At 43.2% G+C, this 26,470-nt stretch overlaps 1 protein-coding gene and 1 long non-coding RNA gene across 12 annotated transcripts in view; one reads left to right on the plus strand and one right to left on the minus strand.

Moving 5' to 3' along the window:
- Window positions 1-14,432, minus strand: part of LOC129143821 (uncharacterized) — a 29,983-nt gene extending 15,551 nt beyond the window's left edge. Inside the window, exon 1 of the long non-coding RNA XR_008547727.1 lies at window positions 14,343-14,432. This is a non-coding gene — a long non-coding RNA (uncharacterized LOC129143821). The remainder of the gene's footprint in view (window positions 1-14,342) is intronic.
- The window catches only part of ZNF141 (zinc finger protein 141), a 46,315-nt gene continuing 34,270 nt past the window's right edge, over window positions 14,426-26,470 (plus strand). For 3 of the 11 annotated variants that reach the window (XR_008547394.2, XR_008547391.2, XR_008547390.2), the window contains exons 1-3: window positions 14,914-15,125; window positions 20,518-20,644; window positions 21,071-21,166. Coding sequence is in view for 6 of the 11 variants with exons in the window: in XM_024355897.3 (XP_024211665.1) it covers window positions 15,123-15,125; window positions 20,518-20,644; window positions 21,071-21,166 (226 nt within the window). In the remaining 5 variants the exon portion in view is untranslated. Of the gene's footprint in view, window positions 14,516-14,905; window positions 15,126-15,169; window positions 15,740-20,517; window positions 20,645-21,070; window positions 21,167-26,470 lie in introns of those variants that run through there. The other 8 variants (XR_008547393.2, XR_008547392.2, XM_054682627.1 and 5 more) reach the window with 7 other exon arrangements.

Genomic DNA, 26,470 nt, shown 5'->3' on the forward strand with positions numbered 1-26,470 from the left:
TCAAAATATGACATCATACCCAACAAATACATACAATAATAATATTTCAATTAAAAGTATAATTTTTAAAGGTACCAGTTTTTCTTATTCAATAAATGTTTAATATATTCACTTTAAACTCTCAGGTGTTAAGCCTATAAATGTTTAATGGCTTAGAATAATGTCTCACACATTGTATGCACAAAATACTAACGACAATAATGGTCAGATTACCTTATGTTCATAGTTTTCTTTAAAGACAATATTATTTTGTATTGGTTCTTATTAAAATGTATTTTCTGTCTTTTTTTTTTTTTTTTTAGACGAAGTCTTGCTCTCGTCCCCCAGGCTGGTGTGCAATGCTGTGACCTCAGCTCACTGCAACCTCTGCCTCCCGGGTTCAAGTGATTCTCCTGCCTCAGCCTCCCAAGCAGCTGGGATTACAGGTGCGTACCACTGTGCCTGGCTAATTTTTTGTATTTTAAGTAGAGATGGGGTTTCACCACGTTGGCCAGGCTGGTCTTGAACTCCTGACCTCAAGAGATCCACCCACCTCAGCCTCCCAAAGTGCTGGGATTACAGGCATGAGCCACCGCACCCAGCCCGTATTTTCTGTCTTACTTAAGTATTGATAAATATAGAAGGGAGGCTTTGTTCTCCTGCTTTATACATTCCAAAGTCAAATTGCAATTTTATTAACTTCCTTCTTATTCAGTAATTCATTTGTCTCCCACAGTAAACATAAGTATTAACTAACACAATTATAGTCATATTCTCCATCTTAATAATGCAGTAAAATTTGTGTTATTCATTGACTGGGTTATAGCCTCATATTTTTATCTCATGTTATTTCATGTGAAGTACCTAAGATATAAATTTTTATAAAATACTATGAACTAAAAATAAATGTCTTTTGCTTGAGCTCAGGAGTTCAAGACCAGTCTGGGCTATGTGGCAAGACCCCATCTCTACTAAAATTACAACAGACAGCCAGGAATGATGGTGTATGCCTCTGATCCCAGCTACTTGGGAGGCTGAGGCAGGAGGGTCCCTTGAACCAAGGAGGCAGAGGTTGCAGTGAGCCAAGATCATGCCACTGCACTCCAACCTGGGTGACACAGTGAAGCTTTGTCTCAAAAAAAAAAAATACATACATACATAAATGTCTTAATAGGCAAAAATTATGATAGTAATGTTATAGTTACAATGTCATAGTAATCAAATAATGTACCACCATAGGAATAGAATTATGTAAATTAAAAGAATAAAATTGAAGGTATATTAATAAACACATTAATTTTAGGTAAACATAATTTTGTCAGTCATGCTAGGAAATTCCAATAGGAGAAATTGTTCAAAACATAATGCTGAGAAATCAGTTTTCAACATGCAAATATAATGGATATACATACATATATGTTAAATAAAATAGAGTAAATGAATAGCCATATAACAAGTAAAAATAAAGTATTAATTAAATTATTTTCACATAGAAAAGCTCAGTGTCAAATTGCATAAATTCTAAATTTCACCAATATTTAATAATACATAATATAATTTTTTCACAAAAACTTTCAGCAATAGCAGAGATAACATTTTTCTATTAATCTATTAGCCAGGGGTACTGTGGTACCAAAACCGTGGCTGGGCATGGTGGCTCATGCCTGTAATCCCTGCACTTTGGGAGGGCCAAGGTGGGCAGATCACAAGGTCAGGAGATCAAGACCATCCTGGCTAATATGGTGAAACCCGTCTTTACCAAAAATATAAAAAATTAACCGGGCATTTTGGCGCGTGCCTGTCATCCCCGCTACTTGGGAGGAGAATTGCTTGAACTAGGAAGTCAGAGGTTGCAGTGACCCAAGATTGTGTCACTGCACTCCAGCCTGGGCGACAGAGTGAGACTCTGTCAAAAAAAAAAAAAAAAAAAAACAAACAAAACAATCACACGTAAAGAACACTATGAACCAAAATTCCATATAAATATAGAATTCCTGATGAAATTATTAGAAATGTTAGCAAACTAAATCCAGCAACATGTAAAACTGATTGCATACCATGACCATGTAATAGTTTGTCATAAATGCAGTGTTGGCTTAATATTTTAAAAATCAACCAACATATTACAAAATGTTACCCGAAGAATAGAAAAAGGTGATAATTTAAATAGACACAAAAAGTATGACAGATCCAGCACCCACTCATTATAAAACACTCAGAAATCTACTAGAAAGGAACTTGTTAAGACCTGCTAAAAAGCATCTATAAGAAATCAATACCTGGCCGGGCATGATGGCTCATGCCTGTAATCCCAGCACTTTGGGAGGCCAAGGTGGGCGGATCACCAGGTCAGGAGATCAAGACCATCCTGGCTAACACGGTGAAACCCCATCTCTACTAAAAATACAAAAAATTAACCAGGCATGGTGGCGGGCGCCTGTAGTCCCAGCTACTCAGGAGGCTGAGGCAGGAGAATGGCGTGAACCCAGGAGGCGGAGGTTGCAGTGAGCCAAGATTGCACCACTGCACTCCAGCTTGGGCGACAGAGCAAGACTCTGTGTCACAAAAAAAAAAGAAAGAAATAAATCAGTAGCTAATAGTATACTTAATGGTAGATGATTGCAGGCTGTATCTGTAAGTTTAAAAATGGAACAAGAATGTACACTTTTTCCACTCTGTTTAACATTGTACTGGAAGTATTAGCCAGAAAACTGTACTGGATAAATAAATAAAACCCTGAGATTAGAAAAGAATTAGAATACTATTTTCTTGCCACAATGTTATATAAAAAACTATAATAAATTTACCAAAAATGTACTTGAGTTAATAAACAATTTTATTAATGTCACAAAATACAAGATTAATAAACAAGGTTAAATAATACTTTTATATAACATAATCAACAGACTGAAAATCAAATTATGAAAAAAATAATGTCACAAAAACCATTTAGGAATATATTAAAAGCAAGTACACATGCTTTACATTGAAAATTATTTAAAATGCTGAAAGAAATTTTTAAAACTCTATAAGTAAAGATACATCTAATAATCAAGGTTATCAATGAGAAATATTAAGATCAAAATACCCAACAAATCTATCTACAGATTCAATGCAAATTTCAAAGTAAATTATTTTCTTTCTTTCTTTTTTTTTTTTTTTTTGAGATGCAGTTTTGCTCTTGTTGCCCAGGCTGTAGTGCAATGGTGCAATCTCGGCTCACCGCAACCTCTGCCTCCTGGGTTCAAGCAATTCTCCTGCCTCAGCCTCCCAAGTAGCTGGGATTACAGGCATGCACCACCATGCCTGGCTAATTTTGTATTTTTAGTAGAGATGGGGTTTCTCCATGTTGGTCGGGCTGGTCTCGAACTCCCGACCTCAGGTGATCCACCCGCCTCGGCCTCCCAAAGTGTTGGGATTACTGGTGTGAGCCACTGCACCTGGCTATTTTCATAGAAATTGACAAGCTGCTCTTTCTAAATTCTATACAGACATGCAAGAAAATCAAACACATGAGAATTTTGAAAACAAAAATGAAATTTATTTCTGATATTAATTCTTACCAAAATGTTATACTAACCAAACAATATGGCATTACCATAAGAATTGATTTTGGGGTCCCACCCGGGATTGATACAGAGCCAAAGGAACCCCCACCCCAGCCAAGAAAAATGGTGAGTGAATGTGCAACCCCAGGAAACCACACTTCTCTCAAAGATCTTTGCAACCCTTGCATCAGGCGATTCAGTTGTGAACCCACTCCACCAGGGTCTTGGGTCTGACACACAGAGCTGTGTGGAGTCTCGGTAGAGCAGCTGCTCAGACACACACAGAGTCCCAGGAGCTTTACATACCTCAGCCCTGGGACATCCAACAAAGATGACTGCAACTCAGGCAAGGTGGGAGATTGGTGCATACCCCTAGGAAGGGGGCTGAATCCAGGAGGCTGAGCAGCATCAGTTTGTGGATCCTACTTCCATGGCACTTCACAAGATAAGACCCACAGATTTGGAATTCCAGCCAGTTACTGGTAACAGTGTAGCACCTGCCCGAGATGGGTCAGAGCTTCTGGGTGAGGGATGGGCTGCCATATTTGCTGTTCAGATGACAAAGTCATTGCAGCCTGTGGGCTTTGGAGAGTCCAAATGATCTGAATGAGGAAGGGACCTCACAGCACAGCACAGCTGCTTTACCAAAATGTTGCCAGACTTCTTCTTTAAATGGGACCCCAATCCATTTCCCTCACTGTGTGAGTTCTCCCAGCAGGGGCCTCCAGCTGCCCCACCCATATACTATGAACAGAGTTCTGATTTCTCTCTGGGATGGAATGCCCATGGTGGAGGGGCGCCCTGCCACCTTGGCTGTTTGGGGGACTAAGCCATTTAAGCCTGAGGGTTTGGAGAGTCCAAGCAGATTTGGGCAGAGGTGGTTCCCCAGCATGCCATGGCTGTTTTGTTGAAGCATAGTCCTACTGCTTCTTTAAGTGGGACCCCAATTCATTCCCCCTTGCTGGGCGGGTCCTCCCAGCCAGGGCCTCCATCTACTTCTGCCCAGGTTCTAAGGCCAATAGAGTTCTAATTTCTCCCTGGGATGGGGTGTCCAGGGGGTGTAGTGGGCCACCATTTTTGCTGTTTGGGCAGGTAAGTTAGTGCAGACTGTGGGCTTTGGATAGCCCAAACCATTTGAGAGCTGAAGGAATCCACAACACAGCACAGCTGCTCTACCAAAACACAGCCAGACTGCTTCTTTAAGTAGGCTGCTGACCCCATTCCTCCTGGTTGGGTGAGACCTCCAATCCAAAGCCTTCAGCCACCTTCTACAGGTGTGTTCAGGCAGGCAACAGGTCAGTATGCATTCTGACCTGACAAAGGGGCAGGCTGCCATCTTTGCTGTTTCACAGCCTTAACTGGTGATACTTCCAGATACTGAAAAAACCAAGGGCACCAGGGTCTGGAGCAGACCTCCAGAAAACCACAGCAGCCCTACACACAGTGGTCAGACTGTTAAAAGAAAAACAATAAATAATAAAAAATAACCACAATAACCCTATCCGAAGGTCAGCAATCTCACACATTGAAATAGATAAGCCCACAAAGATGAGAAGTGGCACAAAAATGATGAAAACTCAAAAGTCAGTGTGCCCTTTTCTCCAACTGACAGCAACACCTGTCCAGCAAAGGATCAGAACCAGGCTGAGGCTGAGATGGCTGAAATGGAGAAGTAGGCTTCAGAATATGAATACAGATGAACTTGGCTGAGCTAAAAGGGCACATTGTAACTCAATGCAACGAAGCTAAGAATCACGATAAAAAAATGCAGGAGCTGGCAGCCAAAATAGCCAGTATGAAGAGAAACACAAACGACTTGATAGAGCTGAAAAACACACTACAAGGCCTTCACGATGTAATCAAAAGTATTAACAGCAGAATAGACCAAGCGGAGGAAAAAACATCCCAGAGCTTGAAGACTGTCTTCCTGAAATCGAACAGGCAGACACAAATAAAGAAAAAAAAAAAAAGGAATGAATGAAACCTTAGACTATGGGATTGTGTAGAGATTGAATATACAACTGATGGGGGTAGCTGAAAGAAATGGGGAGAATTGAACCAAGCTGGAGAACATATTTCAGGATATCATCCAGGGGAACTTCCTCAACCTAGCTAGACAGGCCAACATTCAAATGCAGGAAATGCAGAGAGCCCCACTAAGATATTCCATGAGAAGATTACTCCCAAGACAGGTAATCATCAGATTCTCCAAGGTCAAAATGAAATAAAAATATCTTAAGGGCAGATAGAGAGTAAGGCAAGGCCACCTACAAAGAAAAGCTCATCAGACTAACAGCAGACCTTGTGGGGGTTCAGACAGACTGGTGCAAAAAGTTTTAGTTATAATAGCCATAAACCCTCTTGGAAGGCCTGAGGGTTTTGCAAAACTTCGGTAATAGATCTGGCTGAAGGCGGCCTGGTCACTTTACCTTAAGTTATTAACTTAGGGCGCAAATACAAACGGATGTAGAGTAGTTTATGTAACTACCTTGTTTACTCATGTGGTCCTAAGACTAACCTTTGATGTTGGGTGCTTAATTGCTTTCTACTCGCAAAGTCGGCAATGTCAATTACCTTCTAGTGGTGTTTACTCAAAGTTTTGTTATTTAATCTTTACCAAATAAATGCAAGTTTCGCTGGCTGGTTGGTGTGGCGGCTGCTACTCCCTACAGCACCTCTGTTAGTCTGTGAGGCAGCCTGGACCCTCAGCTGCACTGGCAAAGCAGAATATCTGCATCAGTATACATTGTTCATCCGTCATTGAGTCAGGGTCAGCAGGTCGGACCCCCGCAAGACTTCTCACTGGAAACCCTACAAGCCAGAAGGGACAGAAATAACAGGCTGGGCACAGTGGCTCATGCCTGTAATCCCAGCACTTTGGGAGGCTGAGGCAGGCAGATCACTTGAGGTCAGGAGTTTGAGACCAGCCTGGCCAACATGGTGAAACCCCGTCTATAATAAAAATACAAAAAATTAGCCAGGCATGGTGGTGCATGCCTGTAATCCCAGCTACTTGAGAGGCTGATGCAGGAGAATCGCTTGAACCTGGGAGGTGGAAGTTGCAGTGAGCCAAGATCATGAATCGCACTCCAGCCTAGGCAACAAGAGTGAAACTCTGTCTCGAATACATATATATATATATATATATATATATATATATATATATATATATATTTATGTAGGGACCAGCCCCACAGAGTCTGTGGGTTTTTCTCTCCGTGTGCGGAGATGAGAGATCGTAGAAATAAAGATACGAGACAAAGAGATAAAAGAAAAGACAGCTGGGCCCGGGGGACCACTACCATCAAGACGCAGAGACCGGTAGTGGCCCCGAATGCCTGGCTGCCCTGTTATTTATTGGATACAAAGCAAAAGGGGCAAGGTAAAGAGTGCGAGTCATCTCCAGTGATTGGTAAGGTCACGTGGGTCATGTGTCCACTGGACAGGGGGCTCTTCCCTGTTAGGTAGCCGAAGTGGAGAGAGAGAGGACAGCTTACGTCATTATTTCTTTTACGCTCTTTTCAGAAAGATCAAAGACTTTAATACTTTCACTAATTTTGCTACTGCTGTCTAGAGGGCGGAGCCAGGTGTACAGAGTGGAACATGAAAGTGAAACAGGAGCGTGACCGCTGAAGCACAGCATCACAGGGAGATGGTTAGGCCTCCGGATAACTGCGGGCGGGCCTAACTGATGTCAGGCCCTCCACAAGAGGTGGTGGAACAGAGTCTTCTCTAAACTCCCCTGGGAAAAGGGAGACTCCCTTTCCCGGTCTGCTAAGTAGCGGGTGCTTTTCCTTGGCACTGACGCTACAGCTAGACCATGGTCTGCTTGGTAATGGGCATCTTCCCAGACGCTGGCGTTACCGCTAGACCAAGGAGCCCTCTAGTGGCCCTGTCTGGGCATGACAGAAGGCTCGCACTCTTGTCTTCTGGTCACTTCTCACCATGCCCCCTTCAGCTCCTATCTCTGTATGGCCTGAGTTTTCCTAGGTTATAATTATAGAGCAAGGATTATTATAATATTGGAATAAAGAGTAATTGCTACAAACTAATGATTAATGATATTCATATATAATCATATCTATGATCTATATCTAGTATAACTCTTGTTATTTTATATATTTTATTACACTGGAACAGCTCGTGCCCTCAGTCTCTTGCCTCAGCACCTGGGTGGCTTGCTGCCCACATACCTAAATGGTTTTTATGATATTATTATTACATTTTGTTCTTAATTTTCAGTATGTTGATTACTGTTATATAAAAGATTTAACCTTGTCTATTAATCTTGTATTTTGTGACATTAATAAAATTTTTTAGTAACTGAAGTATGTTTTTGGTAAATTTATCATAGTTTTTAACCCAATATTATGGCAAGATAATAGTATCCTACTTCTTTTCTAATCTGAAGATTTTATTTATTTTTCTAGTATACTTTTCTGGCTAATACTTCCAGGACAGTGTAAAAACAGAGTGGAAAAAGTGTACATTCTTGTTCCATTTTTAAACTTACAGATACAGCCTGCAATCATCTACCGTTAAGTATACTATTAGCTATTGATTTCTTTTTTTTTTTTTTTTTTTTTTGAGACAGAGTCTTACTCTATTGCCTAGGCTGGAGTGCAGTGGCTCAATCTCGGCTCACTGCAACCTCTGCCTCCCGGGTTCAAGCGATTCTCCTGCCTCAGCCTCCTGAGTAGCTGGGATTACAGGCACACACCACCACGCCTGGCTAATTTTTGTATTTTTAGTAGAGATGGGGTTTCACCATGTTGGTCAGGCTGGTCTCAAACTCCTGACCTCCTGATCTGCCCACCTCTGCCTCCCAAAGTGCTGGGATTACAGATGTGAGCCACCATGCCCAGCCAGCTATTGATTTCTTATAGATGCTTTTTAGCAGGTCTTACAAGTTCCTTTCTACTAGATTTCTGAGTGTTTTATCATGAACGGGTGCTGGATTTTTTATACTTTTTTTGCTTATTTACATTGACACTTTTTTCTATTCTTCAAGTAACATTTTGTAATATTTTGGTTGATTTTAAAAATATTAAGCCAACACTCCATTTCTGACAAACTATTGCTTGGTTATGGTATGTAATCAGTTTTACATGTTGCTGGACTTAGTGTGCCAACATTTTTTTTTTTTTTTTTTTTTTTGAGATGGAGTCTTGCTCTGTCACCCAGACTGGAGTGCAGTGGCACAATCTCGGCTCACTGCTACTTCTGCCTCCTGGGTTCATGCGATTCTCCTGCTTCAGCCTTCCAAGTAGCTGGGACTACAGGTGCGCGCCACCACGCCCAGCTAATTTTTGTATTTTTAGTAGAGACAAGGTTCCACCATGTTGGCCAGGATGGCCTTGATCTCTTGACCTCATGATCCGCCTGCCTCAGCCTCCCAAAGTGCTGGATTACAGACATGAGCCACCATGCCCAGCCGTGTGCTAACATTTCTAATAACTTCATCAGGAATTCTATATTTATATGGAATTTTAGTCCATAGTCTTCTTTACTTGTGATTCTTTTGTCTGGCTTTGGTATCACAGTACCCCTGGCTAGTAAATTAATAGAAAAATGTTACCTCTGCCATTGATGAAAGTTTATGTGAAAAAATTATATTACATTTTTATTAAATGTCAGTGAAATTCGGAATTAATGCAATTTGACACTGAGCTTTTATATGTAAAAATAATTTAATTAATACTTTCTCTTGTTATATGGGTATTCACTTACTCTCATTTAATATATATGGATGTATATTCTTCATTTTTGCACATTGAAAACTGATTTCTCAGCATTATTTGTTGAACAAATTTCCTCCATTGGAATTTCTTGGCATCTTTGACAGAATTATTTTTACCTCAAATTAATACCTTCAACTTTATTCTTTTAATCTACACAAATCAATTCCTACGGTAATACTATATTCTTTGATTACCATAACATTGTAACTATAGCATTACTATCATAATCTTTGCCTATCAAGAGTTTTTTTTGTTTTTTTTTTAGACAGTGTCTTGCTCTTATCGCCCAGACTGGAGTGCATTGGCGCGATTTCGGCTCACTGCAACCTCTGCCTCATGGGTTCAAGTGATTCTCCTGCCTCAGCCTCCCAAGTAGCTGGAATTACAAGTGCCCACCACCACACCCAGCTAATTTTTGTATTTTTAGTAGAGACGGGGTATCGCCATGTTGGCCAGGCTGGTCTCAAGCTCCTGACCTCAGGTGATGTGCCCGCTTTGGCCTCCCAAAGTGCTGGGATTACAGGCGTGAACCACCATGCCCATCTGGACATTTATTTATTTATTTTTTGAGACACCGTCTTGCTCTGTCACCCAGTCTGCAGTGTAGTGTGATGATCTTGGCTCACTCCAACCTCTGCCTCATGGGTTCAAGGGATTCTCCTGCCTCAGCTTCCTGAGTAGCAGGGACCACAGGCATGCACCACCACGTATGACTGACTTTTGTAGTTTTGGTAGAGATGGGGTCTTGCCATGTAGCCCAGGCTGGTCTTGAACTCCTGAGCTCAAGCAAAAGACATTTTTTAATTTTATACTAGTTTACAAAAGTTTATATCCTAGGTACTTGACATGAAATAATATGAAATAAAAATATAAAATAGGCTGGGCGCAGTGGCTCACGCCTATAATCCTAGCACTTTGGGAGGCTGAGGCTGGAGGATCACCATATCAGGAGATCAATACCATCCTGGCCAATATGGTGAAACCCCGTCTCTACTAAAAATACAAAAGTTAGTTGGGCGTGGTGGCAGGTGCCTGTAATCCCAGCTACTCAGGAGGCTGAGGCAGGAGAATTGCTTGAACCAGGGAGGAGGAGGTTGCAGTGAGCCAAGATCATGCCACTGCACTCCAGCCTGGGCTGTAACTTAATCAATAAATAACACAAATTTTACTCCATTATTAAGATGGAGAATATGACTATAATTGTGTTAGTTAATACTTATGTTTACTGTGGGAGACAAATTAGTTGCTGAGTAGTTAACTGAGTAGTTAGAAGTTAATAATATTGCAATTTGACTTTCGAATGTATAAAGCTGGCAAACGAAGTTTCCCTTCTATATTTATCAACATTTAAGTAAGACAAAATGAATTTTAATAAGAACAAATAAAAAATAATTATATTGTATTTAAAGAAAGCTATGAACAAAAGATAATCTGACCATCACAGTCATTAGTATTTCATTCATACAATATGTAAGACAATATTTTAAGCCATTAAACATTTTTAGACTTAACACCTAAGAGTTTAAAGTGAATATGTTAAATATTTATTGAATTAAAAACTGGTACCTTTAAAAATTAGATTTTAATTGAAATATAATTATTAGGCTGGGCACAGTGGCTCACACCTGTAATTCCAGCACTTCGGAAGGCCAAGGCAGGCAGATCACCTGAGGTCATGAGTTCGAAACCAATCTGACCAAAATGGAAACCCAATCTCCACTAAACATACAAAAATTAGGCGGGCGTGGTGGTGTGTGCCTGTAATCCCAGCTACTTGAGAGGCTGAGGCAGGAGAATCACTTGAACCTGGGAGGCAGAAGCTGCAGTGAGCCAAGATCACACCATTGCACTCCAGTCTGGGCAACAGAGCAAGACTCCCTCTCAAACAAACAAACAAACAAACAAAAGATTATTCACAAAAATGGAAGTAAAATTTCCACAAATGTATAGAGCTAAAACCAGAGAAATAAATATAAATGGAACTGAGAGAAATTGTCCTTAAAGCTGGAAATGGATTCTTACAATACCTTCAACAAAAAAGGGTAAATTATTTTCAAAAGAAAAACATTAATTTGGTTATCAATAGGAGCTTCTTAAGTGTGTAGTTCAAGAAAAAAGAAACATTTTTGTGTCTAAAGTTAAAAATAAAAATGAAAGAGTAAGAGACTTGACTTGGGAGCTGACATGTTCTTTTCTCAAGGTTATCAGTACCCGGCAGCCTTTCAACTACAAACAACATTCTAGAGTTTACAAAATATTTGTATATCCCATCTCTTCTCTGATCTTTATATGCTGTTTGGCTGTGCAAAATAGAGGCTAAAGTCCCATTTTGCAGATGAAAAAGCTGAGGCTCGGAAAGACAAACATCACACACAAAGTTTGGGTCACAACTGGCATTAGAACACAGGACTCTCAAACCAGTGCTTTCCCATCACTAAATCACTCCTAGGGCTAAGAATACATTAAGACTCCAAAAGATAGAGAATTGCTCAATGCATTCCACCAAGATTAGACCTGACCCACCCCAGAAAGCTAAGCCGCTCTGGGGCCCTGGGGTGGACAACTCAAGAAAGAGAATGATGCCTACATTCGCACATCTGAGCTCCAATCCAAACTCGGCCGGTCAGTTATAGAACCTCATTTTCTGAGCCTCAGCTTTTTCTGATATAAAATGGAACTACAGAAGGCTCCAAAAAGATCAGGATAAGGGCAGAACTGCACTCTAAATGCAGGAGTGCCTGGCAGGTGGAAACCACTCACTGACTTTTAGTTTAAGCACATAAGTAATATGTTGTGTTTCACTGTGTCTCCTCCATGGTGTCTGTTTCATGGCTCCAGATCCTGGGGGCTTCTGATCAATCCTTCTGCTAAGTGATGGACGAATAGATGAATGGATGGGTGGTTGAAAGGGTGGATGAAATGATGCATAGATGGATGAATGCTCAGGAGAGCAGAAAGAAGTAAACACAGAGTCAAAATAAGAATGAGGAGATGATTGAAGGATGAAGAGTTGATGCATAAGATAGAGACATGGTCTCCAACCCTCCTATCCCCACACAGCCCCACCAACACCTGCCTTGGGGTAGCAGTGGCAAATGCTTCAGATGATGTCCCCAGTCACCATGACATAGCTGCGGAAGGTGCCATAGACCTGAGGCTAATCATGGCTCATGAGAAACGTGCTAAGAGCCAGCAGAAAAAACCCAGCAGCACAATAAAGTCGACATTGAAACTCTTCTCATCTGCCATGGCTGCCTGGCCAGGCCATAGACTATGCACTCCTGGCAGAGGGGGTGCATGTCATCCAGCATAAACACCCAGACAGGCTCACAGGGAGGGACGAAGCTCTGCGATTGCTGCCAATTGAGGCTTAAAGTTAAAGGGAGAACAAGACCCCCTCAGGTCCAGACCCAGTGCCTGGGCCCACAAGTTCAGATGGCAAGAGGCAGCACACTTCAGTGAACAATTGCACCCACCTACCCACTCACCTTCTCTCCTCACCATCCTGCCTTCTCTGCAGGCTAAGCAGTCCTGCAGGGCATGTATGAATCTGAATGAGAGAGTATGCAGGAAAGAGAGAAGGGAAGATTACCAGGACTGGGCCCCAGCCAAGGATTTGACATCACCTTAATTGCCTACTATAGGGATGAACTAGGTCAAGTGGCCGTATTATTTCACTGTATTAATACAAATACACCTTCCAGCCTTGGGAAGCAGCATACAATTCTGCAGCCAAGAGACGTTAGAATGCTGCTGGAGGATTCCAGGATCTCACAGTCTGGATTTTAGAGTCCTGAATTTTAGACTTTTCAAGGACATATGCTCCTCTGGGGTTCAGGCATAGTAGACTATATTTACCGATGGTGACTGTGTGCATGACGCCATAACATGTTACACTATTAACTCGCTTAAGGGACTCCATGAGGCAGGTACTGCTATCTTCACTTTACAGAGGACACTGAGCACAGGCAAGTAACTTCCCCATGGTCACACAGCTGGAAATAGCAGAGCAGCTGGGATGTGCACCCAGAGTCTGTGTACTCAGTCAGCCACAGTGCAATCCTGCATAACTACAAAACAAACTTATGTGTGTGAGCATCTATCCGCCCAAGCAGACAAGTGTCAAACTACGCGAATGCTGTCCAAGCACTGCGTGAGCATACACTTCTCTGAAAGCGTTCTGCTCATCAACAGGGCCAGCCAGTGACTTTTCTGATCGCTTAATGCACCTATCCAGTCTCTTCACAGGCGGCTCCTGGGGTCTGCCGGGGGTGCTGGCGTCGGGTTGGCCCTGGCGCTGTCCCCAGCCCCCACTCCCCAGGCCCTGCAGCGCCATGAGGTCGGACTCCTGGGCGTGTCCTGGGTTCTGACCCACCCGCGACGCCAGCTGCCCGCGCCCGGAGCGGATGGGCCTGGCCCGGCTCCACCCCGCGGGGCTCCGCGGCTCAACGGGTCGCCCAGGGGCGCGGGCCCGGCTTCGTCCTCGACGGTGTCCGCCCCGGCCCTGGCTAGGCCGACGGCAGCCGGGTCCGGGCGGGGCTCGGGCTCGGGGCGCGCCCCTCCCATCTCTCCAGGGTCCGCGTCCTCGCTGCCGCCAGGTCCCGCCGAGACCCCCGGTGGCCCCGGCTCCAGCGGCTGCAGCGTCGCCATCGCCGGGCAGACCCCGGCCGACCTCAAAGCGACCGCGCGGTGGGGCCGGCGGGGACTGGGGCTGCGCAGCGCGGCCTGGGGTGGGGGCGGCGGGGCCCCCAGGAGCTCCTGGGAACCGAGGGTCCTGGGGCGGTCCCGCCCCGCACAGCTCCGGGTGAGCTTGGGGAGGGAGACACACTCTCAGCCCACCTCGCCCCGCCCGACAGCGCTCCGAGTCCTGAGTCCCCTCACCCCCATTCTACAGACACGAAGGTGAAGCCAAAGACGGGACGCTCACTTCCTGAGTGTTTGCTGCCTGCTGCGTGGACACCACCGACCTATTGTTTACAGCGGTCAGGGACCCGCCCCCCAGACCCCCAGGACCGCGCTTCCGGGGGAGGAGGGTGTCCTCAGCAACGGTGACCCGCACCAAAGCCCTCCTCACCGGGGTCACCGCCACAGCCGGTGCGAGGCCCGCAGGGCGCTGGGGATGCGCGACCGACTCCCGTGAACCTGCTCCTCGCGCGTCAGGGAGGGCTGTGCACCCAACTAGGCTCTGTGAGGACGGACTGAGGTCGGCCTGCAGGCTGCGGCCCCGAAGGCAGGATTTGTGGAGAGGTGATTCGCGAGCCTGGAGGAAGGATGGGCTGTGCGTGCGTGGGTGCGTGCGTGTGTGTGTGTGTCTGTGACTTTTGTATGTTTATGTGAGACTGCGTACGTGCGCGCGTCTGTGTGTGTGCGCGCGCGCGTATATGTCTGTGTGTGCGTGCTGGTATAATTTCTAAATGGACGTCACCTTACACATCACAAGGTTAAAAAATGACCCCTGGGCTGTGCCAGGCCAAGCACGAAGAGAAAGCCCCGCCTGAAAGTGCCTGGAGGCCCCCGGCTGTCACTCTCGCCACATGCCGTGGAGTATGTGGTTGCAACTTCTGTCACTCAAGGTCTGAGGGCGGGGAGATTGGAGCCATATCCAATCAGCGCACTGGAGTGAAAACTGCCCAATCAGGCACGCAGCCAGAGAGGAGGCGGTGGCTTCCGGGATGTGGCGCGGGTCTTTGCGTCTGGCTACTGCCAGACCGCGGGTTAGGGGCTTCATCTCTCTGCGTCCTCAGTTCTGGGAGGCCTTGGTGATTCGGCCACAGCCTCAGCCTCCGTCGCTCTGTGACCTGCGGGTATTGGATGATTGGTAGCTAAGACTCCCGAATACTCCAGAAGTGGGGAAATGGTGAGTGTGCGGGGCAGGGCGTCCCAAGGCTGAGGAGGTCTCATCGGAGCTGGCGGGAAATGGCGGCGGGACCGAGTCTGCGAACGGAGTCCCCGCTGCCGCCGCTCAGCCCTGGGGCCTCAGTCCCCTCCGGTGAGGGACCTGGGCTCCTGTCGGTCCCCGCACAGCGGCTCTGGCCCAGCCTGCAGCCCTCCTTGTGCAGCTCTGCGCCCGCAGCCCCGCACCTTCCCCAGGCTGTGGGGTGAGGAGTAGCTTATCTGGAAGCCGCCCGCGCGGCGTGCGCGATGCCGGCGTGGGAGGAGCTGTGGTCTGGGGATCCCGTCCCTGCTTTACCCTGTTCGGAATGAGATCGAGGCCCCATCAAAACAGTTCATGTGAGCAAATGGGGACTCAATAATGGGACAGCGCCGGCCGTGGCTCGTGGTTTGGGGGCTGCCAGCGGGTCTTGAAGGAAAAGCTTTTGTGAGGTGTGTGAGGAAGCGAAGCAAATCACCCGCCCGCTCCAACTTGCCCACCAGTCCCCTTGCCCTGTGCACCTCCTCCGCTTGGCTGTTCCTGAGTGGCATCTTTTAGAATACGCTAGTGTGGGCGCGCACAGCGCTTCGCTGAGTTCTGTGAGTAGTTCTGTCATATTATTGAACTTGAGGAGGGTGTGGGCCCCTGGTTTGTAGACAGGTGTTCAGAAATGAAGACGGGTGTCCAGAGGCAGGGACTGGCGTTTGCAGCGGGGGCAGCTGCGGGAAGAGCGCTGAGCTTGAGGGGTCTGCGCTGACTCCGGGTGGTGTCGTTATTGAGTTGTTGGACAGCCCGTTGGGGTCGGAGCATTGACTGGTGTTGAGCAAACTCCTCACGTTTCCTGTCAGAAGAAAGACATGGCTGAGCCTGGGCTGGAGGGAGTCGCAGGTGTCCGCTGGAGACCAGCCGGGTTCTGCACATGCACTGTCCTGCTGCGCACTGTCCTGTTCCTCCAGGTCTCCTCCCGGGGAGAGAGGGCGCTGAGAACTTGGAGGAAAGGAGTTCTGAGAAACATCCCTTCCCTGCACCCTGCTGCCAGCCCCCACCCAATGCTAACCCACTCCTGAGCCCGCCCATTGGGCATTCGCACGGCCACACTTGTCCCAGGACAGAGTTCTACCCTCAGGAATTGTGCCCATGGCAGCTTTGCTCCTTGGTTTTTCTCCCAAGAACACACACAGTGCCCAGAAGACTCCTGGTTCATTTTAACCCCAGATCTGTAGCAGGAATCTGTTTTCTTCACCCACCCAGGCTTTTGGACCACCTGATCCTAATCTCCTCTGCCTTTATAGGCTCAGGAATCAGTTAGAGCTTAGCCCTGCCTGGGCCTGAACTTGTAGCACAAACCAGTCCTTTCGTCAATCCTGCCTTGCCCCCACCCAAGGCTCTTGATAGCACCTTTCTTCTGCTCTTTTCTTCCCCACAAATCCTCTTTCCTGGGCACACAGTTTCCTCAAGTGCATCCCTCATGTGCTACAAGAATTCAGACGTTAGTTGAATTCAAGACCATGCCTTTAGACCTGCCTGTTGTAGGACCAAATACAAATCAGAAGAGGCTTAATGCTTTCTCTTTAGAATGAGGAAAGAATTTTTGCTCTTCTCCCTTAAAGCATTTAGTTTGAAAACTTTTATATTTAAATATTTTCTCTGCTTCTTTGAAATATATATAACTCATTTTAATCTGTTAACTAGGTGATTTGTCTTTTTTGACTCAAAATTGTCTTTAGGACATGGAAACTATTGCTTTGAAATGTGCATAGCAAGAATATATAACCTATTCCGCAATTTCTGTAGGAGAGTAGGAGGCTGCCTTCAGCAGGTACCTGCCTTCACATATCAAATCTACCTCCTGTCCTGAAGCTGTGGGAAGTTTATTTTCCCTTTGAATATTACCAATTAGGAAACCCAGATGACCTCCCAAATTACTAGGTGAAAGTGTAATAAACTATGTATGATACATGGTACTGTCAAGTCTTCTACTTGAGAGCTAATTATGGTGACTTTCTTTGTTTTGGCAGTCTCTTAGTAGACTGCCTGTAATGCACACCACATTTTGTTTAATTCTCTAACAACACATTTTCTTGCTGTTCTATTATTTTGGACAGTATTTTAGGATTGTAGATGATTTTGCTGTTATATTTTCCACACGCTGTCAAGAATTACTAGATGTTATACACAAAGTGCCCACCAGGCTTCATTTTAGAGAAGAACCTTCTTTCTCAGGATTCCAGTCACAACCCACAGTTGTGCAGCAAAGTGCACGAAGTGCAGCAAAGTGCTCCCCAAAGCTGCAAACAAAATGATCTATTTGGGATCTACAATCCCTTCTATAGCAGTTTGACTAGATTTCTACAAAAATGACTTTTTAGGATAGCGATCAGTTTTTCACCTCTTTCAGTGTGCCAGTGATCTTCAGATCTGACACTGATTCAGAAATCATGGGGCCCATAAATCCAGCGAGGTTCACACATGTGCATTGATTAAACCTGAGAACTTCCATTCTCTCCCTTCTCCCCTTGCCCAAATGCCCACAAATGTGCTTACCAGCCCTCCAAGTCTTAAATGTGCAGTTCCAAATTCTGAGTTTATGTCCTGGGATTTGAGAGAAGAACAGAACTTTTGTTTGAGAAATACAAGTTCTTTTAATTACGAGACCAAGTGATGTGTTAAAATGAGACCACAGTCCTACCATTCCCCTCTTTGAACTGTTTGTCTTTTGAAGTTGTTTGCTATTACCACAAGTGGATATAAATTAACCTAATAATGCCATACTGGACACTATAACCCACACCTTATAGCTTAACAACGTACATAGCCAATCACTAACCAATGTAACTTCTATAAACCAATAAGAATTTCTGACAGCTTTCTATCAGTTCCGTCTGCCTTTCTTTTTGCCTTTAAAAATATACTTGTAACTGCTTCTAATTGGAGTGTATATTCAGGGCAGCTTTATAGTCCAGGGTTGCAATCTTCAAGCTTTGGCCCAAATAAACTCTCTTCTTATATTATGTTTACCCCACCTTTTTCCTTTTAGGCCAAAAAAACATTTTTTTTTCTTTTTTTGAGACAGAATCTCGCTCTGTCGCCAGGCTGGGGTGCAGTGGTGCGATCTCGGCTCACTGCAACCTCCGCCTCCCAGGTTCAAGCAATTCTCCTGCCTCCTAGTAGCTGGGATTACAGGCGCATGCCACCATGCCCGGCGGATTTTTTATATTTTGTAGTAGAGATGGGGTTTCACCATATTGGCCAGGCTGGTCTTGAACTCCTGACCTTGTGATCCACCCGCCTCAGCCTCCCAAAGTGCTGAGATTACAGGCATGAGCCACCGTGCCCAGCCTGTTTTGTGAGTTTTGATGCCGTTATGTGAATGGCTATTCATTGACAGAAGAGAAGTTGTTATTATTTGTATTGTGTTTACCTTGCTAAGAATAAATATTTAGCTTCTAATATAATTGTTCTAGAGAAACATAAGGGTTTTGGTTAAATTCCTTGTTACTGTATGTTATACAAAAGACAGAGAAGTGGCTAAAATAGATTAAAATTTCACAAATTCTGGGAATCAAATTTCTCTTGGGCAGGCTTAGAAAAGACAAAACCGAAAGTACTTAGTGACATAGAGAGCAGAAGCCTAGGGCCCACTTTCTGTCCCATCCCTGCCCAGATCTACCCTCTTCTGATCCTTGTCCAGGTCTGAGCCAACACTGAAATCTCTCACAGAACTGATTAATAGAGGAGATCAGAGTTTAGGGTGGCTACTCCAGTCTCCTCTCCAGAGCTGGTGCCCACAATTTTCTGAAACCCAAAAGCCAATAAATAGGGAAAAGCTATATACTTTGGGGCCTTAAATCTTTTCTATAAAATTAAAACTAATGTTTCTAGAGACATCCCACCCAGCAACCTGTTCTCTATCCCTGCAGTTTCAGTGGCTTTTTCTTACAAGTCTCAAAGTAAATACAAACACAAAAATAAAAAAATTCCTCTGAATTGTACTTAACACTTTCTTTGGCTCTCTCCCATCTATTTATATTTAGCTATTATTCTATACATTTTTTTAAAAAGTCAGGGGAAACAGAAAGGAAATGGAAATTCTGGGCCCTGCCTTTAAATCTGGGAAGTATGGGACACCTAGTGTCTACCTCCCAGGATGTTATGAGAATTAACACACATAATATGAGCTTCCCATCACAGTGCTCTGTGACATACATCGGAGCACATATTACATGCCCCATAAAGATGGCATTAATGCAGATGCACATGTTGTTTTTCAGATACAGACTTACTCAGACATTGCCACCATCTCCAACTTCTGTAACCTTATAGGGTCTGCAGAGAATGCCATGTTTGAAGATGATGATTGGTGGTCTTGGGATGAAAAGTATTTGTGTTGTGATAACGGTGTTGGGGTAAGGGACTCTGTGTGCTGTGTCTGCTTTCTCTAACTGAGTGGTACTATAATGGGTCTAGAGGGAGGAGCGTCAGCGTTAACAGGAGACTTGCTGTAAAAAGCTAATTCATGGACCCTTTTCAAACCTGCAGAATTTTGTTACTTACAGTGAGGCCTACAATATCAAATAATGTATATGTACAATGAAGCTTGAGAGGCAGTGCTTAGCTAAGTGACTCTCAGCCCAGTCTTCCAGTAGGATCACATGGACAGTTTGAAGAGAAACCATCAGCTGTGTTCTGCCCACAGATCCTGTCCATTGTTCTGGGTGAAAAGTCTTTATTTATTTTATTTTTGGTTGTTGTTGTCCCAGATTTATTGAAAATAATACAGCACTACAGAAAAAATTCAAACAGGTCCCCGAGGCATTTTGAAATTCATCCCAACTGTAGGCTGAGTGACCTGAAGGTTGGACAGACTGCTGAAGTCCAAAAGCTTCAGCATTTCCTTAGTGTCAGGATCTACTTCAATTATCTCCTGATCCAAGGCTGAGACCTTATTTTTTAAAATCAGTTCCTTGCGTGGTTAAAAAAGTATTTAAAAAGTTCCTTGCATGATTAAAAAAGTCCTTATGTTTTAAAATCAATTCCTTGCATGATTCTACAGCAAGGCCAGGGTCAAGCATGAGGGCTTCCAGATACTTTAGTGAAAGGTGAGTTCACCCTTTGTTCCAGGAGGTCACAGGGCCCACTCTGCTTGATTTTGGTAGGGGAAGGTCAGTGTAGCCCATTATTTTTATTGCAGCAACAGAAACTCTTGCAATGCCATCCTTTTTCTGCAGAGCTATAGAATACTTTAGAGAATATTACTGCGTTGAAAGTTATTTTATCAGATAATCCCAGTCAGTCACATGTCAGAACTAGCGCTCTCAACTCATTTCACCTGTAGTCAAATTAAGAACTATGTCCCTTGATATGTTTGTATTTTCAGGAACTCTTAACATTCAGGGATGTGGCCATAGAATTCTCTCCAGAAGAGTGGAAATGCCTGGACCCTGACCAGCAGAATTTGTATAGAGATGTGATGTTGGAGAACTACAGGAACCTGGTCTCCCTGGGTGAGGATAACTTGAATACATAATTCCTAATTTTTCTCAGAGCTTTATTTTATTCCTTTGAAGAATTTCTCCTGGGAACTTTTATGTTTTATCTTTACATAAACCTTCTCTTTTCTTGAGCTAATTTGAGTCCTTCACTCTAGGTTAGTGGTAATTCTAGAAATTCAATGACATAAAATATTGTTTCCCACATCTTAAAATCCAATTTGCACCACTTATTTTTTATTCGGTAGTACTTGGTAGTGGAACTTAGAACCCGCAGATTTAAAATACTTAAATATTCTAAAGATTCTGTCAGGAAACAATTTTTGGATTAATTTTCTAGAATCTTCCATAATATCTCTATTCTGCTTAGCATAGTACTAGGTTGGTAATTGGAGAATCCCCATCAATAGTCATGTTATTATTTTTTTTAAAATAAAACAGGTGTTGCTATCTCTAACCCAGACCTGGTCACCTGTCTGGAGCAAAGAAAAGAGCCCTACAATGTGAAGATACATAAGATCGTAGCCAGACCCCCAGGTAGGTGAGAGTGAATGGAGGAGAGGGCACAGGCAAGGGGACCAAAGGTCAAGAAGGAAGCCAGGCCTTAAAATGTGGTTTGGGGCCGGGTACAGTGGCTCATGCCTGTAATCCAAGGACTTTGGGAGGCCGAGGCAGGCGGATCACAAGGTCAAGAGATCGAGATCATCCTGGCCAACATGGTGAAACCCCGTCTCTACTAAAAATACAAAAATTAGCTGGGCATGGTGGTGCGCACCTGGAGTCCCAGCTACTCGGGAGGCTGAAGCAGGAGAATCACTTGAACCCAGGAGGCGGAGGTTGCAGTGAGCCAAGATCACACCACTGCACTCCAGCCTGGTGACAGAGTTAGACTCCGTCTCAAAAAATAAAATAAAATAAAAAACCAGGTAGTTTGGGAAGCTCTGCTCCAATAAAAATAATTTCTGAAAAAGCTGCATTTTTTCTCATGTTCACAAATAGGGGCATCTTCTGTTCCATGCTGTTAAATCCAAGAATTCTCTTTTTTCTTTAGTGATCTCCCTTTAAGTTTACAGGGAGAGCTAATGTCCACTTTATCGCTTATAAGGGGCTGCATGATGTGACTGCTGTTCCATTGCTTTTGGAGACGCTGGAATATTTGTGTTATTGAGGAGCTGTATGTCAAAGTATTTTTTTCAAATATTCTTTTCGTATTATGTCTAAAATGTGTAACGTGAGTAGTGGACATAGTGGGATTTGGTTCAGAAATCCCAGGAACACCAAGGACAGATGTTGCGTCTTTTCTACTTAGTGTTTTTTAATCCTATGGAGGCTGCAAATGTAATTCTACAAAAATTCTTAATCAGCAATTTTATCAGAACAATAAGCATTTCCTAAATATGAAAAAAATGTAATGTTATTTTACTTCAAAATTACTGTTTTAGTATAAACTCGTTTGTAATGTAAACTCTATATGTGCAAATTTTGAAATTATAATATAGTTTAAAGCATGGATTTCCAACATTTTGGCTTCCCTGGGCCACATTGGAAGAAGAATTGTCTTGGGCCACACATAAAATACACTAACACTAATGATAGCTGATGAGCTCGGATCATCTGAGATCGGGAGTACGAGACTAGCCTGACCAACATGGAGAAACCCTGTCTCTACTAAAAATACAAAATTAGCTGGGCGTGGTGGTGCATTCCTGTAATCCCATCTACTTGGGAGGCTGAGGCAGGAGAATTGCTTGAACCCAGGAGACGGAGGTTGCGGTTTGCCGAGATTTTGCCATTGCACTCCAGCCTGGGCAACAAGAGTGAAACTCTGTCTCCAAAAAAAAAAAAAAAAAGTTTTTGAAAAATTTTTGTGATATCCTCCACCACAGAAGATAAGCAAAAAAAGTCCTTGCATTCAAAGGGTTGGAAACCACTGGATTAAAGTATCTACTCACCTTCTATATTTCTTAAATGCACTGTATCATTAACAAGCATAAATGTGCTTTGTCATTAACCAGCATAGAACATTACTAAGTGTATATTAAGCTCTCAATTGTTCTCTTATTTGTTAATAGCTATTATAATTTTGTCTTAGTAGGAAGTCTGTTGAGATTCTGTCATTGAGATGTATCTCTCTGTAGCTATATAAAAATGTGTGTCTTACACACACACCTATATAACTTATTTAAGTGTGTAGTAAATTCTCACTTAACATTGTTGATAGGTTCTTGGAAACTGAGGGAAGCAACATATTGTTTAAGAAAACTAATTTTACCAGAGTTTAATTGATAACCAGAGATTAAAAGATAACGAGTTATGTTTGAATGGCATATAGCAACATTATTTCATTTAACAATGCAGTTTTTAAGAACCTAATTTGAACATTAAGTGAGGACTTACTGTACATCTGTGTTTGTGTGACATGGATTTTTCTGATAAATAAAAATTACGTAACTTTATATTTAATGTGTACAATGTAATGATTTGATATGCATCTACATTGTGAAACAATATAGTCAAGTTCATGAAGAAATCTGTTACTTCAGCTAGATAACCATTTTGTTTGGTAGTAAGAACACTTAAGGCCTACTGTTGTAGCAAATTTAAAGCATACATTATAGTATTAACTATGAATACAATGCTATTTTGGTAATCTAATGCTAATATACATTAGGTTTCTCAGATTTACTCAACTTATAACTAAAAATTTGTGCTCTTGAACAACATCTCATATTCCCACCCTAGGCACTAACAACTACCATTCTGCTCTCTGCTTCTATGAGTTTACGCTTTTAGATTTCCTATCTAACTGAGAAAATTTAGTTTCTTTGTCTTTCCGTGTTGGGCTTATTTCATTTAGCATAATGCCCTCCAGGTCTGTCCATGTTGTAAATGGCTAGATTTCCTTCTCTTTTATGGTTGAATAGTGTCCTGTGTATGTGTGTGTATATATATATGTATATACATGTATGTATATATACATATACACACACACACACACACACACACACACCCCATATATTGGCTACTGTAAACGGTACTACAATAAACATGGAGGGGAAGATAGTTCTTTGAGGTACTAATTTTATTTCCTTTGGTAGTATGCCCAGAAGTGGTATTGCTGGATTATATGATACTTCTAGTTTTATTCTTTTGTTTTTTTTGAGACAGAGTTTCACTCTTGTTGCCCAGGCTGGAGTGCAGTGGCATGCTGTTGGCTTATCACAGCCTCTGGGTCCTGGGTTCAAGCAATTCTCCTGCCTCAGCCTCCGAAGTAGCTGGAATTACAGGCATGTACCACCATGCCTGGCTAATTTTGTATTTTTAATAGAGACGGAGTTTCTCCACGTTGGTCAGGCTAGTCTCGAACTCCCGACCTCAGGTGATCCACCCGTCTCAGCCTCCCAAAGTGCTGGGATTACAGGAGTGAGACACCACGCCTGGCCAAGTTTTTTTTTTTTTTTTTTTTTGAGACTGAGTCTCTCTCTGTCGCCCAGGCTGGAGTACAGTGGCAGGATCTCGGGTCACTGCGAGCTCCGCCTCCTGGGTTCACGCCATTCTCCTGCCTCAGCCTCCCGAGTAGCTGGGACTACAGGCGCCTTCCACCACACCCGGCTAATTTTTTGTATTTTTAGTAGAGACGGGGTTTCACTGTGTTAGCCAGGATGGTCTCGGTCTCCTGATCTCATGATCCGCCTGCCTCGGCCTCCCAAAGTGCTGGGATTACAGGCGTGAGCCATGGAGCCCGGCTGCGCCCAGCCTAGTTTTATTCTTTATTGTATTTTTGTAAGTTTATCAATTTGCATCTCACCACCAGCATACAAGATTTCCCTTGTATGTATTTCTTTGGGGAAAAAAAAAAAATCTAACCTTTTGCCTATTTTCGAATGGGTTATTCATTATTATTGTTTTTCTTTTTTGCTTTGAATTGCAGAAGTTTGTTACACATTTTGGATATTAACTTTTTTTTTTTTTTTTGGAGACAGAATTTCTGTCGCCCGAGCTGAAGTGCAGTGGCACGATCTTGGCTCACTGCAACCTCTGTCTCTCGGGTTCAAGCGATTCTCCTGCCTCAGCCTCCCGAGTAGCTGGGATTACAGGCACGTGCCACCATGCCCAGCTAATTTTTTGTATTTTTAGTAGAGACGAGGTTTCACTGTGTTAGCCAAGATGGTCTCGATCTCCTGATCTCATGATCTGCCTGCCTCGGCCTCCCAAAGTGCTGAGATTACAGGCCTGAGCCACCACACCCAGCTGGATATTAACTTATCAGATATGGCTTGCAAATGCTTTTCTATTTTGTAGGGTTTTTAAAATTTTTGTTTTTATTTTTTCCTTTGATGTGCAGAGGCTGTTTACTTTGATGCAGTCTCACTTGTTTATATTTTATTTTGTTGCTGTGCTGTTGATGTCATTTCAAAAAAAGTTATTGCCAAGACCAATATCAACAAGGTTTTTCCATATGTTTTCTTCATGAGTTTTAAGATTTCATGTCTTAATTTCAGTCTTTGTTTTGAAAGTCTGAAATTAGAAAGCATGATGCCTGCCAGACAAGGTGGCTCACACCTGTAATCCCAGCACCTTGGGAGGCCGAGGGGGGCGGATCACTTGAGATCAGGAGTTCAAGACTAGCCTGGCCAATATGGTGAAACCCTGTCTCTACTAAAAATATACAAAAACTAGCTAGGGGTGGTAGTGGGCGCTTGTAATCCCAGCTACTCGGGAAGCTGAGGCAGGAGAATCACTTGAACCCAAGAGGCAGAGGTTTCAGTGAGCCTAGATCACTGAACCTAGATCGTGCCACTGCACTCCAGCCTGGGTGACAGAGCTGGACTCCATCTCAAAAAAAAAAAAGCAAGTATGATGCCCCCAGCTTTGTTCTTTCTCAAGATTGCTCAGGTTATTAAAAGTCGTTTAAGGTTACACCTAAATTTTACAATTGTGTTTTCTATTAGTGTGAAAAATGCCAATAAAATTTTGATAGGGATCACATTGAATCTATAGATCACTTTGGATAATATTCTTTGACAATATTAGTTATCCTAATGGAATATGTTTCCATTTATTTGTTTCTACTTCACTTTCTGTCATTGATATCTTATTGTATTTAGTGTATAATACTATATGTTTTTTATGTCATTTGGTTAAATTTATTTTGATTAACTTTCTTATTTTTATACTATTGCAAATGGAAATGGTTTCTATTTTTGGAAAGTTTGTTTTTACTCTATGGAAATGCAAGAAATATTTGTATGTGGTGCCAGTTGCAGTGGCTCATTTCTGTGATCCCAGCACTTTCAGAGCCCAAGGCAGTTGTATCATGTGAGTACAGGAGTTTGAGATAAGCCTGGGCAATAGAGTGAGGCCCTGTCTCAAAAAAAAAAAAAAAAAATCCCACAAGCATCTATATGTTGATTATGTATCCTGATACTTTAATGAATGCATTTATTAGTTCAATCAATTTTTCTTATTTTACTCTAGGGTTTTATGTATATGCATGATGATATTATCCACAAACAGTAACTTTTTTATTTCTTTTCCACTCTGGAGAGCTTTATTCTCCTTTTCCTTGTCTAATTGTTTTGATACAAACTTCCAGTCACATGTTAAGATAGAAGCTGTGGCCCTGGAGGCAGGCCTGCAAGTCTTGTCCCCGGCTGTGGTCTCTGAAGCAGCCCTGTGTCTGCATTTGACAAATTTCACAGTTTGTATAAACTATTTTTGGCAGGTAAAGATCTCCTTTTGTTGAGTCCCAGGCTGATGAGATTACCTCTGGGGTTGCAGAGAAGAAGGGTTGTACCTGGGTCACAAGGGTGCTGCTGGGTCTGCTGTGGGGTCTGCCTT

This window comes from Pan troglodytes, chromosome 3 (genome assembly GCF_028858775.2).
Source record: "Pan troglodytes isolate AG18354 chromosome 3, NHGRI_mPanTro3-v2.0_pri, whole genome shotgun sequence".
Lineage (NCBI taxonomy): Eukaryota > Metazoa > Chordata > Mammalia > Primates > Hominidae > Pan > Pan troglodytes.